Raw genomic sequence first — 20,270 nt, forward strand, 5'->3', positions numbered from 1 at the left:
CTCTCCAATGACTTGTCTCACCAATAATCTAAGGGATCCCTATTCTCCAATGACTTGTCTCACCAATAATCTAAGGAATCCCAATTCTCCAATAACCTGTCTACCCAATAATCTAAGGGATCCCAATTCTCCAATGACTTGTCTCACCAATAACCTAAGGTATCCCAATTCTCCAAAGCCTTGTCTCATCAATTATCTCAAGTATCTCTATTCCCAAATAGCCTTACTGACCAAAATCCTTTGGGAGCTCCCATTCTGCAATAGCCTCATTCACCAATGATATCATGCATTGACATTTATCACCAATGGTTTTTGAGAATTAATACATCAATAAGTTCCTCCATTCCATTTTGATCCATGAACAACCAATTCAGAAAAATCCTCCATAAAAAAATACTGGGAGCCTAACTTAACAATAAACCACTGTTACTCCACAAGTCAATAATATCTGTTAACATAAATGATGTATTGTTCCCTTGTCTCACTCATGCTGTGGAAGCCATTGAAAGCCACACTCACCGATGCCATATTAAAGATGATTGTCTCCCCTATCACGGTCGGCCAGTATCGACTCATTCTCTCCAGGTGGCTCTGAGCTATAATAGAAAGGTAAGTAAGTGTTATAATACGAAGGTCAAGGTTAAGATGTGTGGCAATCCATCATCCAAGGTCTATGATTTGAAAGACAAAGACAAAGGTAATCATTGTTGTAACACAACAAAAGTCATAAGAATAACAACACAAAAGTCAAGGCCATGATACGTTTTAACTCAAAGGTCGAGGTCAAAATGTTCAAAACAAAATGATTAAGGTAAAAAATATGTTAATACAAAGATCAAGGCTGTGACATATTATAATATAAAGGATAAAATGTCTAAATGTCCAGAAATGCCTTAAAATATTACCTAAAAGATAATGTCAACATACCTGTATGAATTAATGTATTAAACTCTACCTGTTGTCTTACTGTAACCACTAACAAAAGTTGTCAGACAATGAAGCTCACTGTGTGGGCTGAAATTCAAAATTAGTCTTCTAAAAGAAGGTCAAAGGTCACGATCAAGGTCAGCAAATGTAGTACCATTCGAAAGGTCTTGTTAAATACCTAAGCTGTAGTATTGACACCACAATCTATAGCTGCCTGTGGATGATGCCGACATTGACGGAGTGGCAATAGCTTCCATTGAGTTTTGTCCTGGTAAGCTAAAGAGGTTAATCTATATACAATGTAGATTAACGATAATCTATATACAATGTAGATTAACGATACCAATATCATCTTACAAGTAAAGCTAAATAAAACAATCTAGTATGTACATCTATGAATCATGAAAACAGTGTGATAAGAAACTGATTTGTTTAATATATATTATCCAAGAAATAAGTATTTTCTATCAATATACAAATGTAGATTATAGAAATTTATTGTAACAGATTTCCTTGTAGAAATTCTATCGTAACAGATTTCCTTATAGAAATTCTATGGTAACAGATTTCCTTATAGAAATTCTATTGTAACAGATTTCCTTATAGAAATTCTATCGTAACAGATTTCCTTATAGAAATTCTATCGTAACAGATTTCCTTGTAGAAATTCTATCGTAACAAATTTTCCTTGTTGAAACTTTATCACAACAGATTTTCTTGTAGAAATTCTATCGTAACAGATTTCCTTGTAGAAATTCTATTGTAACAGATTTCCTTGTAGAATCTATCGTAACAGATTTCCTTGTAGAAATTATATCGTAACATATTTCTTGTAGAAATTCTATCGTAACAGATTTCCTTGTAGAAATTCTATCGTAACAGATTTCCTTGTAGAAATTCTATCGTAACAGATTTCCTTGTAGAAATTCTATCGTAACAGATTTCCTTGTAGAATCTATCGTAACAGATTTCCTTGTAGAAATTCTATCATAACAGATTTCCTTGTAGAATCTATCGTAACAGATTTCCTTGTAGAAATTCTATCATAACAGATTTCCTTGTAGAAATTCTATTGTAACAGATTTCTAGTAGAAATTCTATCGTAACATATTTCTTGTAGAAATTTTATCGTAACAGATTTCTTGTAGAAATTTTATAATATATAGTTCCTTGTAACAATTCTAGGGCAACAGAGTTCCTTGTAGAACTTCTAATATAAGGATCAATATTTAAGACTTCCCACTTTAAGCTCAAAATTTCCTTCTTTAGACTTTTTCATATCTCGCCTAAATCTTTGTCAACTCATTTCTGTGAAGCTGTTTGCAATAAATCATACAAGTAACACAGTTTTCAGATGCTTTCTAAATGTGCAGTGTCTGTGATATTTTTATCTCCAAAAATGTTGTCATTGATTTTGAGGTTGTTTGGATTTATTTGACAACAATATAATTTTTTATCCGCATAGCAGATAAGATTTTATCAATAACAGACTAATATTTTTTTCTCTAGGCAGATTTAACGTGAACAAGGTTTGTTCTAGGACTCAGAACTGTCAGCATTGTTTTCGATAGAGGAACATCGTTATTAACCTAGCCTTTTTACATTCCGAAAAAGTCAAGAAGCAAATGTCAGACTATGGTTTTTGAAACAGAAATTCTCACCAGTTTTTGAATTTAATGTTACCAATTTCCTTCCACATAACAGATTTGTGAAGATGAATTAATGACTGCTATCAATAATATTGAAGTTTCTGGCCTAGAAAAGACCTTAAAATCAATTTGTACAAATTATCATATTTAGGCAAGGTTTTTTTAAGATAAAGTTTTGTTTGCATTTTTTTCCCCTTTTTTTTCTTTCAGATAACTAAATAATTGAAATTCCTTGTATCAACACCACAGATGTTACAATAGAATCTACGTAATATTATGTAGTATCCATGGACAAGGACATCAAGCCCCATCAATCAATGTAATACTGTAATGTATAACAGGGCTCAAAGTGGCCCCTATTTTAGTGGCCATAGCACCTTAAACTCAACATTGGCGACCAGTTATTGACCTATAAGGCGCCAGCATGACCACTTATAAAAAAGTTCTGTAAATTTGCGATTTGATTAATCTTTCAAAGGTTGCAGTCAATGCGAACTTTTCCAATGTGTTGCCTATAGATTTTATTACTTGGTAGCCAAATAGGCCACTTGGTGGTAGCCAAATAGACCACCTGGTAGAAATATCTACTTTGAGCACTGTATAAGATGTAATGGAATCCAAAACAGTGGAACAATAACTGCATCATTATTGAGCCACAATTTTACGAAAAGTGCTACATTGTAAAATAATTGGTAATGGACATGATACTTTTATATGCACATTGACAGTTCCCTAAAACAAAAACTTCTAAAATGATCAGTTATGATGAAAAAAATTGCTAGACATAGGGTTAGTATGACTTATGCAACAGGGTTAATAGCTCTGTATAAAACTGTTAATATAGTTAGTTGAGATATCTACAATATCTACATCTAAAACCAAGAAAATCAGATATTTTTAATACATATATATTTACAAGGTTCATCCTAAATCGAGATCAGTAGGGAAATCCCTTGGTTACCCTTATTTTTTAAAATGAGATTTTTGTGATGTAAGGTTCGGGAAAGGCTATAAATAAATGGGGAATTCCATAATGGTATGGCTGAAGGCTATAGGTAGAATAGAATAAAGCCGAGATCTACAACATGACAGAAAATGATGAACCTGATAAACAACAAATAATGTTAAAAGTTCATTGCTTGTTCAAAACAAATACTGGCATATAATGAAAACTGGACCATCAACAAGAAAAATTTATAATAAACATGACCGAACAAGAGTACCGCAGGGTGGAGAAATATGCCCGTCAAAAGCCATATTGGGTTATATTTCCATTGTCTCTGCATTGTCACTATATAACCTTACGAAACAGAACGTTATCAGATCATAATTCCCACATTATTCCCATTGGCGTAGTAATATGAGGAACCATGCTTGTGAGTCGTCTCTAAATGACGTCATTTGTCGGACGTCACTATGTTAAGTGTATTTTTGTGCTTCCGGATTAGCACGCTATGATTAATTTGTCTGTCTGCAATCCTGTGAGAATTACAAGCCAATAACTTTCGATGGCAGTTTCGGGTTTAATTATACTAACTTGGTATAGGTGGGGATAATGCTTTAACACTGGATCACCTTTACTTTCACTACAAAGTCAATGTTTCATTTTCTATTTGAGGAATACCAGTAATCAGGAGTTACTGAAGTAGTCTCTAACTCATTAAACACAAATTGATATGACTATAAAGCCTACCAAGTTTAAAATTTGATTGGCGTATAAAAATTACAAGAAAAAAAAAAATATTGTCAGCATTTAAGAAGAGTAACTGTCTACAGCATCATCAACATTACCTGTCATATAAAATCTAAGTAGAATCTTATTAATGTCAGATTTTCGTGAAGAGACTTTGGTAAGGGCCTGAAATAAAATACTGACTGCTTCATCTTTCCTACCTACTCATCAACATCCCCTACTCAAATTTTTTTTTTTTTTCGATTTTCTGCAGACAAAAATTATCTTTATCATTTGCGTTTTCTAAAACTGTACCTTTACATACCTAATATCTTCTAACCTTTGGTTAAGGGGAAACAAACATATTTTTAATGCTGGCCTCGGACAGTAAAGCAACGAGGCGTGATAAGAGGTGTATCATCTGTTCAATTTGTTTGTTTGGTTTATTGCCCTTTGAACATCCAGGGTCTTTTTGAGGCAGGGACTCATTGTAGTAGTTGGTGACTACTTCACTGAAAAACATACCGGAAGCCAATCACATTCCATCCATAGGAGTTAAGGTAAGGTGTCTTGCCTAAGGACACAAACACAACAGCACAGACCGGCCTGTTTCTCAGCCTCCCGAATAACACAAACCATCACAGGTAGGGAGTTTCGAACCACACACCTCAGATCTTCACCTGAGGTAATGTGGCCAGCGCTCTAACCAACAGAGCTATGGCAGCCCCTATCAGCTCCGACAACCAGCCATTAATCAGATATCTATATAAGGTTAAACACAGTATGCCTACTGATCATATTGTATCTGAGATTCTACAGAAACTGAGCTTCTCTGTTTCTTGAAGTGGACTATGCAAATTTTTAAAAACCTTTCATATAGATAGATAGTTGTACACTGACTAAGACCGACATGATTCATCTTATACAGTCTGGGGAGAGCAAGGAAACTTGTAAGCGAGCACAATTAAAAAATAGCTGTTGCTTTCTGTATCGGGTACCCTGGAAATATTTCCAATCCCATGTTGTAAAAAAGATCTACTCTCAGTTTTATGATAAACTTTTATGATCAATCATTACTGAATTCTACAATTCTGTCATCCCATTTAAACAAGCATTTTAAAATATCGTGGATTTTCACAACAAACTTTTTGAGCTAAAGGGGAACTTATATTTGGAGTACACTGATACTGAAGCAATATTATTAAGACCCTGATGTCTTTTGAAAGATCTTACATACAGAACAATGAGTATAAGATTCTATTTCTCGTAACTACTCACCCCTGTCCAGAGGTGGGTCGTCTGATTCCTCTAACATACTAGGTAAAGCTGGAGCTAGTCGGTTCTCTTTCATAAATTCACCAAAGTCCTTGAAACAAAATAAGTAACATGATTAAATTTTTATCCGAAGAAAATCCAAAGGTCCCATTTTGTTTTATTTTATCTTTGAAAATACAATACATGGTTCAAAATTTCCTGGAATATTTTGTTTCAAATATCAACATAAGCTTTTATGAGTATACCTTTGTGATGGAAAAAAGAAGGTGAAAAGATGAAATTTTCAAAAAAAACATTTTGATTTTCCATGAAGATCATTTTGAAATTTACTTTTGTTAGGTGGCAGAAGTAAGATGGGGTATATATAATGTTTAATGGGGCCTATATCTTTACCAGTATAGGGTCCAAGGGTAGAGCTAAAGCTGTCACTTTAATTAGGGTTTAATTGGTTTACAATATCCCTTGCCTGGATACCACCAGGTATTTGAATTGTTGATGTGATGTCATTGTATTGTGGCCATGACGTCATACAATTGTTGAGAATGTGCAGAGAGCATGCTTAGCTTTGACAGCCTTTTGGACGATAGGTGACTGGTCCTCGGGTCAGTCCCGGCCCGTAGGCTGGGCGGGGATACACCTTACAACTCTCTCTCACTGGACATACATTGTAAAAATACCTGCCATGTACAGTATATATGTATAGAACATGCATATGAATAAATATGATGAAGAAGAGTCTACGGCGTCAATCATCATTCATCAATACATCTCATCATCGACATACAAACAACAACAAACCATATGAAAACGATTTCATTATAGCTTGTCTCAACCCTAGGGTGAGGTAAGAAAATCTGACACCGGTAAAATAGAGAATATTCCTGACAAGGGTAAAAGTTGATTCTTTTATAATAGCTGTCATTAAATGACTTAGCTGTTGTTAGGGTGTTAAACAAAACTAAACCAAACTGAACCAAGCACCCGAACAGTGGGCTTCGTCAGGATGATTCAGTTACAAATTTTATTCCCTGAATCACTAAAAATTTGAGAAAGAAAAAAGGGCATATCATATTTTGAGTTGTGAGTCATACAATTGGGGTCACATGACTATAATTCTATATATCATATTCTATCTTCCCGTATTTGATATAGGATATTGACAACACATGATATATTATAGACATGGAGACATATACCCTGGAGTGATGCTATAACACTTACATTGATTCTATAATCAGTGACACGTCCCCCACACCCCTCACTGATGGAGGGAGGGTCTTCTAGCAGGGAGCGTCCTGTATGAATGGCGTGGATAAAGATCTCCCCACCGTGACTCGCGAGCATGTGTGATATGACCTTGATTCCCGTCTTTTTCGGCTGCTCCAGCATGACAGCGCGACCTGTAGTCAGATACCAAACTCTGATTAATTTTTCTGATGTATAATTTAAAAGTCAAGATCTATGAATAGAATTCCAAACGAGTAGGTACAATACACAGTCATGTGACATTGACTTACCAAACTAGAGGGAAGTGCTGACATATCTAAAATGATCATAATGAATGACTTGGATAGGTTTAATGTTAATTTGAGTGAAAATACATTAATACCTTCGGTAGATTCTGTGTAAAAGTAAAATGAGGCCAAGCAGAATAAAGAGAATTATTTCTGATTATTTCTTAAAAACTGCAATCAAATCTGTTATGAAACACTGCCGTGATGAAAACAATGTCGGCTGGGGCTTGTAAATACAGTACACTCACCAGCTTCTGATGAGGAAATAGTGCATAATGTGAATTTTTCTCTCATTTTCATTGGTTTTAATTAAACTCAAACTTAGACCATAATTCACCAGGAGATAGTTCACGTCCCCTTATCCAACATTGTTGTGTGGGCCAGCTACTCACTTGTAAACAGACAACATTTTGGCTCGTAGGCCACACAATCACAGAGGAATTTACAAAAGAACGGAAAAGCATTAAGACTGATCAGGCTACAAAATATGCGGTGAATGTTTTCGAGAATTCTGTATAGAAAAGTGTATTGACATCACTGATCATTCTACGATAGACATCCCTGTACCTGTAATAACACAATTTTTTGTATTAAATATATTGTTATTGCTGATCTTACAATGATGTGTGAAATCATTTGCTTATTTTCTTAAATCCATCACCACATACATACTATAAGAAATATTTCAAAATCCATATCCTTCAAAGGAAAGAATTCATTATGTCAATGAAAATTATGCATGATTTTCTGCCAGGATGGCTAAGTAGCCGGAAATTTGCAAAACTGAGTCATTTTTATTGACCTGAGGATCGAAATTTAACTTTTTTTTCTGTGGTACTAAGCCATCCTTTGACAACACTTTCAGACCATAATGACCTCAGAAGTAGGTAATGAGATATAAATGGTAGTTATGGTATAAACAATAAATCTGTTGAGGGATATGTAAAATAAAGGGGTACGTATGAAATTATAAATGAACATACCACTGAGTAGAAAATTGGTGAGACAGGAGGATGGCCGGCTATTGACATCCACTGGGGTCACTCGGTGCACGTCCGTACAGTAGTGCATTTCTGATATACAAATAACCCAAGAAATTAAAATACTGCAGGAATAACACAAATTCAAAACTACAAGCCACAGGTTTAATTGAACTTGATATCCCAGGTTCTGACAGATTATCTACAGATATCACAAAGGGGCATAACTCTAAATACATTCCCTGAAATAAAAATAATAATTTAAACATGCAAGCAAAACATCCTACAAATTGGTTCTAAGAGTATGTACACAGTATTACTTTGACAAACTATCAACAGTCTTCATACAAGGGGAATAACTCTCGTGAAAATCATTCAAAACAAAAAAATAAATTACTGGAGAACAATTTCTGTATATACACAGTTAAAAGAGCTGATCAAGTGAATCAATTAAGTTTCATAAAAAGCGGCCCATCTACATTTCTGTCCACATCGTCTGAAGTTTTATCTATTGTTGAGTTAGTGATGGGGGTAAAACCCCACCAATCTATCTTTAACATCGTGGAACTAAATTTTTCATGAGCAATTCTGTTTGTATTCTCATAAATCACATAAACCACATGTAATTTCTACTCACCGACAACATTGGATTTTGGGGTACACCATTTCAATGTAATAGTTTCTGTAGGAAGTCCTTCTTTAGATGGTATCACCAATCCATCGCCATGAGCTTCGAATAAGTAAACAACATCAAGATAAAAAATGACTTTTCAAGCCAAAAAAGAATGTATGAACAAAATGTAGATGCAGTGACTTTATCATATTTATCATTCCCACAGATTCTGAAGAATCTATCTTATTCATCTAAAGGCCCTGTCTGTCTGAGGTCCTGGTGTAGCAGGCTAATTAACACCCACCATTTACAATGCATACAAAAATGAGTCCCTTTTACTAGTGATGGGAAATGGTTTCACTTTCAGAATCAATAATTGGAAACTCGAAATTGATTGATTACTGGTTTTCTCAATTTAGCACAGAATTGCCTTTTTGCAAAAAATTATGTTCACCTCAAGTACATTTATTACACATCTTAGCCTTTAATATCAATATTTTTACGTTTGGTAATGCTAAACACAAACAAAGCATTTTTTGTTGATATATTTAAATCTCCTTAATCACTTGTTAATGACCAATGAATTTATCGGTTAAATACAAAATCAACTACTCCATGGTTCTGTTACATTACAAAAATACTTGAAGTCAAAAATTGATGAACACTTTCAGAAATTTCTGATAATTGCCATTTCAAAACTGTAATTGATTATTATAATCAATTACAGTTTTGAAAAGGCAATTAATCGGAATAAAAAATCGGAATGAATAATTTATATAAGTTTTATCATTTATTTTTTTTTACTAATTTTTTATTATTTTCGATCACTGGCCCAATACTAACTTTTACCCAAAGATGTTCCACACCAAACTTTAGCAACATATACTTATTTCAATAGAAGAGAAGGGATTTAAAAACTATTGCTCTATATGTCCCATATCTGGCCCTACTTCCATTCCCCCATTTGACTCACAGTGACTCACATTTATACTCACTTAGTCTTCCCTTCATCTACGGATGCTGATGACCAAATATGGTATAAATCCGATCAGTCGTTTATGACTAGTAGTGATTTATAGAGAAAAAAAGTTGACAGACAACAGCTAAATGCTAGACCCTCTGGGTTAAACAAAGAAACCGTAACTCAAGATTCCGAAAAGATCCATTATGTTCCACGGTTGTGTTTGTCATATGTCAACATATAAAGTGCTAGGGGGAAAATTCCCAAAGAATATCACATGGCTATTTCTCAGATATATTTCACTTTAACAATGAAATATGGAGGAAAACACCAAAGAGATACTGTTGTGAAAAAACATTTAAGAACCCATGGATTTTATCAAAATGATTTAACTTCATCTGTATCTACACAATCATGTAATCTAAGAGATTATTTCAAGTTAAACCACAAATGCTGATTCCTATTCATTACCGTGTATTTATCTTCTTGTAACAAATGGCTAAATAATGTTTTCCGAGACATAAATAACAGTTTCCAACAAGTAAAGAACTGTCCATCTCTAATTTAGAGTTTTAGCTAATTGATAAGAAGGAGAAATCCCTGGCCTCACTTAAACGGTCCGAGATTGTGTCTACTGACCTAATTAAAACTTTGATCTAGGTTCCCATATCTAAAGTACCATTACCATAAATAGATTCTGGACAAAAATCTACAAACTATTCAGGGAGATATTTCACCCACAGTTTCTAATTTTTTAATCAGATTCATAAAAATGAATTTTAGAAATTTCAAAACGAAGAATTTTTCCTTCATTATCTGAATCAATATTAATATTTACTGGTAGAAAAAAACATTTTCATTGTTTAAACTTGTAAACACACACATGCTTTATTACATTTGTTAAATGTCTGCTGCTATTGTTTCTTTGATACACTGATCAATTAATCATTTAAAACATTTACAACATTTAAGATATTGATGATGAAGTCTTTTATGGATTGAATACACACATCTCTTTCACTTGCACAAAAGATCAGAAAAATTGAGAGGAGTAATCTTTATATGAAGCCTAAAACTCAAATCCATGTACTTTTACACATGTGAGCCTCTATTTTTGGTTTATAGTTTCAATATTGCTAATCTGATGTCGCATGCAAACAGGAAATTGCTGTCACAACAAAATAGGGAATATCTTTGAAGATATCCTTCATGTTTTAAGCCAAACCAATTTTTTCCCCATTATTACGGTTGTATATCTGAATCATTGTAAAGCTATATGAACAACTTGTATCTAATACATTTAAATCATGGAGTTTTTTTTTTTTTTTTTTTAAATCTCGTTATCATTGAAGATTTAAGTGCTTGAAATTTTTTTCTGAAGTATATACATATAATATATATTCTAATATCGCAATAGTATCCTATAGCTAGCTATATATAGATGAAACTCTCCCTTAAGGAAAGGAATATGTTGTGTCTTAAAGATATTTCCATCAAATGGGAAAAAGTCCTACAGAAACTAGACCACACACTAGGAAGGAAAATGCTGTTTTCTGACCAATTGACTGTAGATTGTGATTTTATCAAATTCATGCTGTCTAGATCCCAAATTGACTCTGATCCCATGAGAAACATAAAAACAGAATGGAAAGCCTCAAACTTAAAACAGATTGAAAATTATGAGAAAAAATTTAGGTCAATTTAGCAAGCAGACCACAAAGAATAAACAAATCTAATATTTTCTAAACATCAATATTGTATTTCTGACTGGTATAATGTTTCCGCTTCTCGAATCATTATATTCTCAAAGGGCTTAGAATATGTCCAAGATAATAAAATAGTGCTAATATGACCTTGATGTTTGTTTCTTTTTGTCTTTAAAGTCATACTGTATTGTACACAATAAATAACCTTTTCTGCATTAATCACTCTCAAATTCTCCCAGGGTTTTTTGTTTTAATGTTTTTCTGAATCTTAATTTCCCTATCAAGCCAACAATTCCTCAAATCTCTTCTGCAAGGTACTTTATGACATAAGTGTAACATGATAATTTTTCCAGATTCATTGTAGTCTATGTTAATTATTACAGATAAAGACTTAACATTTGACCAAGGTCATTGAAGAATTGTACAAAACACACATTATACAGCAGTTCTGTCCTTCCAGGACTTGTCAGAGATGTTAGACCCTATATAAAATGTTAATACCTTTGAGACAACAGAGGAAAATAGGTCAAATGAAATGTCAAAATCTTGATTGGGAGGCAGATGATTGAGTCACTTGAGGAGCTTTTATAGTGCTGTCACTCAGAAATATCATATCCTGACTATAGCTAGACACCCCACACAGTAACATTATACTGACAACAGGATAACCAGACACTATTATGAACTGGAATAAAGCTGTCTGAAGCAACAAGTATCATTTTTATAGACTTGGTTTGGGACAAGGCTAGTTTCTGAAGAGCAGTAAAATTATGACTATTTACAGATGACACAAGGTTAAGAACAAAGGGCAATGCCATTGAAGCAAGCATTAGGGTGTTTGGCTGGTAGAGCGGACAATACACTTTTCACCATTAGACATCAGGAGTTTGATCCCCAGATTGGATATAAAACAGTAAAGAATAATCTTCTTCTACTTGACAATGTACTTTTCCTTTTAAAAATCCTGCACATACCAGTGTATTTACTGTTTGTACCTCCTGGGCCTAGCTGCTCAAAAGGTGATTAGCTTAATCACTTGACTAGTGAAAATTTCATTTCTCATTTGTTGCAAAACCTGTGAGTATATCATCTTTAAATTAAGCCAGTTGGACGAGAATTAAGAATTACATAATTTCATTAAGTTTTGACAAGCTAGTTCTACCAGAAATGATTATATCAGGATTTGAAAAATGTTGTTAAAATATGATTTGAACAACTTGGCCCTGGTTGCCAAGAATAATAAATATAAGTTGTTAACTTATGTTCCATAACTGTTACTATAATCCCTCTCAAACCTTCAATTTAACCAATAGGCTCGTCTTTGGGTCAATGCGGAATATTGGACAGATGGTGCAATTTTGTGAAGACAACAATTATTGCATTCTAATCCAAAATCTTAACTGTAATCAGGAGAAAGAAAAATTCAAGTCTTTAACGAAATGAGAATTTTCGACTACATACCTGACTTGAGGAGGTCTTTATGAACATTAAAGGGGTGGAGAATCTCTACATCGTAGTTGGCAGATGAGCTGGCATTTTGTTCCTCCTACAAGTGCAGCAAAACAAACAAATGGAATTTAAAAAGACTATCTCAGAAAATCATTAAAATAATCTACAGAGTGCACATTTATATCCAGGCTGGTAATTGTTAAGGAGGTCAATACCAACTATATGACCTTTGGCTTTACTTTCATAAGTACCCTGGTAAATGTGCTAAGGCAAGGTCAATACATGTTGTTGTATGACCTCTGACCTTACATTCATAGGAATCCCTGTAACTGTTTTTGAAGCAAGGTCAATACATGTTGTTACATGACCTTTGACCTTACCTTCATAGGAATCCCTGCAACTGTTTTTGAAGCAAAGTCAATACATGTTGTTACATGACCTTTGACCTTACCTTCATAGGAATCCCCGTAACTGTTTTTGAAGCAAAGTCAATACATGTTGTTACATGACCTTTGACCTTACCTTCATAGGAATCCCCGTAACTGTTTTTGAAGCAAAGTCAATAAATGTTGTTAAATGACCTTTGACCTTACCTTCATATGAATCGGAGTAATCGTTATCGGAGGAAGGTCAATACATGTTGTATGACCTTTGACCTTACATTTATAGGAATCCCTGTAACTGTTTTTGAAGCAAAGGCAATACATTTTGTTACATGACCTTTGACCTTACCTTCATAGGAATCCCAGTGACTGTTGTTGAGGCATGGTCATTACCTGTTATATGACCTTTGACCTTACCTTCATAGGAATCCCAGTGACTGTTGTTGAAGCGAGGTTGTAGTGCTGTTGTACGAGTTGTATGAGCTTGTTGTAAAGGTGACGACCAGACTGAGTGGAATGTACCTCACTATTCAACTGAGGTGATACCTAGAATGCAAAACAATGGAAATGTCTTCCTCAACATCCAACAATGCCATTCAACTTATCATAAAACTACTTTAATTTTCATAATTAAACCTTATGTCACCAGATACATACTTTCATCTACATTTTTGACTGGATATTTTATCATATTTGTATGCTAAGATATAAGTGTTTTTATAAAGTATTATGCAACAGTGAGCATAGATGAAGATTTTTACCTCATATGCCACCTGCTAGACCCCACATCAAAGAAGCAGCTGAAATTTCTCACAAATTATCATAATTTGTTGTTTTCCTACTCTTAACAATTAATAAAACATATACTTAACACTTCCTTGTAAATGTAAGAATACGCCTATACAAAGTGTATAACTTCAAAACTTTAAATTTCTGAAACACTTAAATGCTCTACTAAGGGAGATCACTCTGCATTTCTACTTAATTTTTTTAATTATCAAATGTTTGAGTGTTAATTATGACAGGCCTACTAGGTTTACATATTTCCACACAAAGCAAATAATGTAGAACTATGAAACTTTTCTTTGATGTGAACCGTAAGATATTGACTTCAAACAAACAGACAACTGCAGTATAGAGAAATTAATCATGTACAAATGAGTTTCTTAAGGAGGCTGCCCATTTCATTTTAATTTTAGCATAAAAATTGATAATGAAGCTTGAGAAGATGGATGATAACATCATATTCATTATGCTCTAATCATTCAGAGAGATAAAAAAGGCAGCAAATGTAAAGTTCATCTGATGCTTTAGTATTATTACATTGTATTTCCTCAATTTTAATTTGCAGCTGAAATATTTTCCCTCCATCCAGAAGAAACGAACAAGAGGCCCATGGGCCTTAACGTTCACCTGAGCTCTCAAATACATACTGATGTTTTTCTTTTTTAATTAAGAATTCAACAAATATGACCAGTGTAACCTTGAAGGTAGGTCAAGGTCATTCAACTTAACAAACTTTTCAGTCTGTTATCAAAGCATGCCACTGTCTCAATAACATGACTCTGAGCCTCTTAGTTAATGAGAAGAAGTTGTTTAATGATTTTAACCTCTTTGACCCAGTGACCTTGAAAGCAAGTCAAGGTAATTTATTTGAACAATTTTTTGGCAGCCCATCATGCCTACAGGCTACAATATCCTGACCCTTGACCTTTATATGGTTATTATGAAGAAGTCGAAAATGTAAATTGTACGTAACATACGACGCTGGTCAAAAAGCGATCGCAATTACTATAGGTCACTTTTATCTCAGGTAACCTACCACTCAAACAAGGATGATGCGCTTATTTAAAAAAATATGAAACTTCAACAGTAGTGTCTGTAGTACTGTGTTTGCGTTTAGAATGTTTGGTTTATACTGAGACATTTCAGTGGTAGTATATACAGCCAACGGAAGATTTACTGGCACTAACAGTTACGACATTACTTCAGACTTGTCAGAAGAAAATGTGATAATATATGGAATATGATATTAACAGTAAAGTCATTTTTTCGGTCCTTAAAATCTGGAAGTGAATTGTGTAGTGACTATAAACTTACCACTCAGACTAATTGTATCCAATAACTATACCTGGTCGTCGAAATTCAAAACGGACCGGAAACTGATTTAAGTAAAATATAGGAAATAGAAACTTCCCAGTCACCCCATAACAGGAGTTATGTTCCAACATTGGTCAATATAGATTGATTCAATATTGGATCTACCTTTGAAATTCTGTTCCACTAGAGAGCAATATGACAATATCAAATATTCACTCACATATTTCACTCATCAATAGAGCTGATCTTTGTATTAGTGTGTATAAATAGCAATAATGACCAGGCATGGCCTTGGGTCCAAGAAATATAAAACCCATGCATCTCAGGTATTTCATGCTTGACCTGCCAGTTTGATAAAAAAAATCTGGGCATAGATTGACCATGTGCACATGGAATTGATCAACAGAACAGACTAATGTGCCCTATTTGATACATGGTGATGGTATTAAAAAAGTAAAAACAATCTCGGATTGAATTCATTGACATCATCATGTAACAATTTGGATAATTCATATAGGTATTGAGCGGTGTTTTTATTGCATTTACGGTGATATGAATGCAATGGGATACAGACATATATAAAGCATTATGAATTTCTAAATATGTTGAATGAAATAACCCAAATCTCTGGCAGGGTACTTTACAGAAATTATATCTATAATCTAAATTAAACTGGAGCTGTCACTGAGGGGGTGACAAGTATACCCCCCGCTTTTCCATGATTGGTTTGGATACTTTGTGAAGCTGCCTATTTATGGTACTATAACCAAATCAAACATGTTCTATGTTTAGGTAAGAAATAAGTGAATGCATAGACGGACAAAATTTTGCTCGTTTTTAAAGAAAAAGAGGCATAACTCTATTAGAACTGGTAATTCGGCAAATCTTTGCATAGAGCACAGCCTCATAGGGTCCTCTAACTATATACCAAATTTTAGTAAAATCCATTGAAAACAAAGCAAATACATAGCCGGACAAGCTAGTAGCCATTTTTACATAAAGGGGCATAACTCTGTAAAAAGGTTTTTTTCGGAAAAAGCCGTTACTGGAGACACAACTTCATGCCATCCTTCAACTCTGTAAAAAGTTTCAAGAAAATCCATTAAAAAGTAAGTGAATGCATAGCCGGACAAAATTATGACACATTTTGTATGCAAAAGGGGTATAACTCTGTTAAAAAGGGCTAAATCGCAAAATCACTGCTGGGGACACAAGTTCATATGGTCTTCTAACTATATACCAAATTTGAGTGAAATCCATAAAGAAACAAGGAGCCGCAAAGCTTGGCATTATCCCCTGCGCCCCGCAGTTGGTATGAAAACCCAAATACATGTATATATCAAGCTCAAAGTAAAAGTTATTAAGGAAACAGTAATTTGGTATTTTTTATTAAGTTTCCATGGTGACAGAAAAAATACCGAAAATGGAAGGTCCGCAATAAAAAAAGGCACAACTAGGGCACTAGTCTGATATATACAGAAATGTTCAAGGAGCTGCATCGAACGGTTTTTGAGTTATAGCCCGGAAACGGTAATTTGGTATTTTTGATTAAGTTTCCATGGTGACAGAAAAAATACCGAAAATGGAAGGTCCGCAATAGCAAAAGGCACAACTAGGGCACTAGTCTAATATATACAGAAAGTTTCAAGGAGCTGCGTTGAACAGTTTTGGAGTTATAGCCCGGAAACAGTAATTTGGTATTTTTGATTAAGTTTCCATGGTGACAGAAAAAAATACCGAAAATGGAAGGTCCGCAATAGCAAAAGGCCCAACTAGGGCACTAGTCTGATATATACAGAAAGTTTCAAGGAGCTGCATCGAATGGTTTTGGAGTTATAGCCCGGAAAGAAAAGAAAACAGTAATTTGGTATTTTTGACTAAGTTTCCATGGTGACAGAAAAAATACCGAAAATGGAAGGTCCGCAATACCAAAAGGCACAACTAGGGCACTAGTCTAATATATACAGAAAGTTTCAAGGATCTGCGTTGAACGGTTATGGAGTTATAGCCCGGAAAAGAATCTCGGACGGACACACGGACGGACGGACGGACAGATGGAGCCCAATTTAATTTCCCCTGCAAACGCATTTCGTGGGGGATAATTAGCGAATGCATAGCCAGACAAATTTTGTGAACAGAAGGTTGGTTGAGACAGAAGTGGACATATTGTTGTTTACCTGATGATTGGCTTTGTCTGCAATCTTTAAGTCATCTCCGACCGGTACAATGTGTATTAGCAGTAACTCACAATGCTCAATGACCATCAGACTGAAAAAAACAAGGGAGATAATTATCACTCACCATTTTAACAATCAAGGGGAGATAATTTTGATAACCAATCAACAAGAAGTCATCAACCAAAACAAACAACAGCTAGAACTCATCATCTCTTCATCCATAACCAATTTTTATTTGAATTCTGCACTTGTGTTACAATAGAATACATTATAGAAGAGAAATTAACTAATACCAGTTATTTCTTACCAATGGTGACATTATAATATAGTTTAACTAGGTACCTGTAATACGTTATTATAAAATATCCCTGCTATAGAGTCTCAAATCACCTTCAATACTTTTTAATTTCACGAGTTTTCAAAACAAAACTTCAAAATAAACTTGACAATCAACAACCAACAAATGGAGTTTATTGAGAGTGGGATAAGCACCCCTCCTTCCCCCTCAATTTGGCTACCCTGCCATTGTGAACTCCACACCTCACCCCCCATTTGGGCTACCCTGCCATTGTGATCCCATCCTCGAGATCAATACCAACATATGCCTACAGTGACAGCAAAGTTGTGGCTCTCCACTTATCACCAGCTAATGGGCAGCAGGGATAAGGCAGGACTAGACAGAATAAAGTCTCGGTCAATGAATTCTCTCAAATAAACATCAACATTCATACATGTTATATGTAGTAAGGCATGCTTTATAGAGATGGACTTCTGACAGGTATAAGAGTAGAAGCTTGCCAGGTCACAGAGTGACACATTCAACCATTTTTTTGTCAGCTTCATGTACAGGTTTTGGAACAAAAATAAACTTTGAAGTTTAAATGACTTTTTCTTACTTCACTGTTTATGCTTGGATTTTTCAGTTGCAGGGAAGGAGAATGAAAACACAGTGTAGAAATAAGACAACAGATTCTAAAATATCATAGAGAACTTCAAATCTTAGAATATAGAAATTTATAATCTTGGGGTGTATGAGGAAATTATTGCTTTTTAATTTAAGTAAAATATAAAAAAATGAAAATTCCACCACTGCAAAAGGCAAAACTAGACAAAAGCTTCATGAAGGTTTTGACGGACTTGTGTTAATTAATGCTCCAGGTCCAATAAATTATTTCATTTTTCAATTTGTTTCCAAGGTGACCAGAAAAATAAGGACATTTTCACCAAATCAAGAGACATTTATTAACTTAAGACTTATGCAGATCACAATGAAGTTTAGTAAAGTTTTCTCCACAGTTTTTTTATATTCACTCCTGAACTTTTAGGCTTTATGGACAGAAACAACTTCTATATCCCTTCCAACTTTCTTTGGTCAGATGATAATAAACAAGAAGTAACTTAATTTCTAAGAAATCTAAAGACAAATGGATTTTCTGTGTCCCTCATTCTACCATCAATATATCATTGGTTCTTCTTGCCACCAATATCATCTTGTATTATGTCCGAAATCTGAGGCACACTGATATATATAATCTAATATTAAGGTCAGTAGATGTTTCCATTTTCATCAATTATGTCAGTGAGTCAACATAGAATGTTATGTCTGAGGATGAAGACCATCAACAATGTAAATACATAAAATGTCCATTTTCTATAGACTATAGCTGTAATGGGCTGTCTATCTTAAACGTTGATCAAGCTGGAGAATTTTAGTCGGCTCTGTACCTTTCAAGAACTTTTATAACTTTTATAACAATTGTCAACATCAAAATATCTTTCAGTGGTCGATTTGAAAAAGCGTAATTGGTGGGAATACCCTTGACAATATAAAATTAGGCTGCTTGATATATTGTGCATTGGAGAATCAGTGGACCTAAAAGGTCACTGGATCATAGGTTTTATACCAACTTTTAGATAAATAATATACTAATCTGCATGTACACTGTTCACTTATGATTTCTGCTGGGATTGCAATTTCATATTGCTTCCCATTTGGAAGCAACAAGAATTAAACCTAATAGGTTTAATTCTTGTCAATTTCAAAACAGAAATTAGAGAAAGATCCCTTCAGTACTTCCTGAGAAATAGTGTTAACAAATTTCAATTGTCAAAATCCAAGATGGCTACCTGTTGGCTATGTTGATTTCTGATTGGTCCCAAAATGAAACATAAACAACTAGGGACCAAGGGGAACTTACAAATGAAATCTGGAAAGATCCTTTCAGTACTTTCTGAGAAATAGCGATAACAAGAATTCTTTACGGAGGGATGGACGACGAACCACATGCAGACACAGGGCAATGTAAAATGCAGACCTGTTGTGATGCTATCAGGACCATGCAAGCATTTGAAAATTGATCTAGCTTAGATTTATATAAATTTTTACAAATTAGATACTGTATGGCTGCATGTATGGTGAACTGAGCCAAACAATTCCCATAAAAACTTAAGTAGATGCTGTTGTGCAATTTTTATAAAAGGCATCATATGATTGTGATCTTAACTTGTGCAAAATATATATCCCTTTAATTTGCCCGTCGCTTCACATCATTAGACACACTTCTGTTTGATCTGAGAGACACCTTGGTGACATACCAGGTAGTTATTAGGCCCTCCATCAGTACCATCAAGGTTTCTTTATATACTGTATAGTTTAATTACATTGAGCTACCGTGGCCCCACCCCATGGGAGGGGGGGGGGGGGGGGGGGGGGGGGGGGGGGGACAGTTTCAATTTCAATGTTGGTTGGATGGACAATTTAGGCTGAGCAAGGAAACACACATCAGTTTTGACTGGCTTTAATATGACCCTGGCTGTTAATAGGACGTTAAACAAAAACAAACCAAACAAACTTTAATCAGACT

At 34.5% G+C, this 20,270-nt stretch overlaps 1 protein-coding gene across 1 annotated transcript in view; it reads right to left on the reverse strand.

Moving 5' to 3' along the window:
* LOC117330636 (integrator complex subunit 13-like) overlaps positions 1-20,270 on the reverse strand; it is a 183,208-nt gene that overhangs the window by 14,976 nt on the left and 147,962 nt on the right. The window contains exons 5-12 of the mRNA XM_033889069.1: positions 17,407-17,497; positions 13,547-13,675; positions 12,759-12,843; positions 8,655-8,747; positions 8,021-8,110; positions 6,745-6,923; positions 5,527-5,614; positions 520-596 (exon numbers count right to left, since the gene is read on the reverse strand). Of these exons, the coding sequence (XP_033744960.1) occupies positions 520-596; positions 5,527-5,614; positions 6,745-6,923; positions 8,021-8,110; positions 8,655-8,747; positions 12,759-12,843; positions 13,547-13,675; positions 17,407-17,497 (832 nt within the window). The remainder of the gene's footprint in view (positions 1-519; positions 597-5,526; positions 5,615-6,744; positions 6,924-8,020; positions 8,111-8,654; positions 8,748-12,758; positions 12,844-13,546; positions 13,676-17,406; positions 17,498-20,270) is intronic.

Source organism: Pecten maximus, chromosome 7 (assembly GCF_902652985.1).
Source record: "Pecten maximus chromosome 7, xPecMax1.1, whole genome shotgun sequence".
In the NCBI taxonomy this organism is placed as follows: Eukaryota; Metazoa; Mollusca; class Bivalvia; order Pectinida; family Pectinidae; genus Pecten; species Pecten maximus.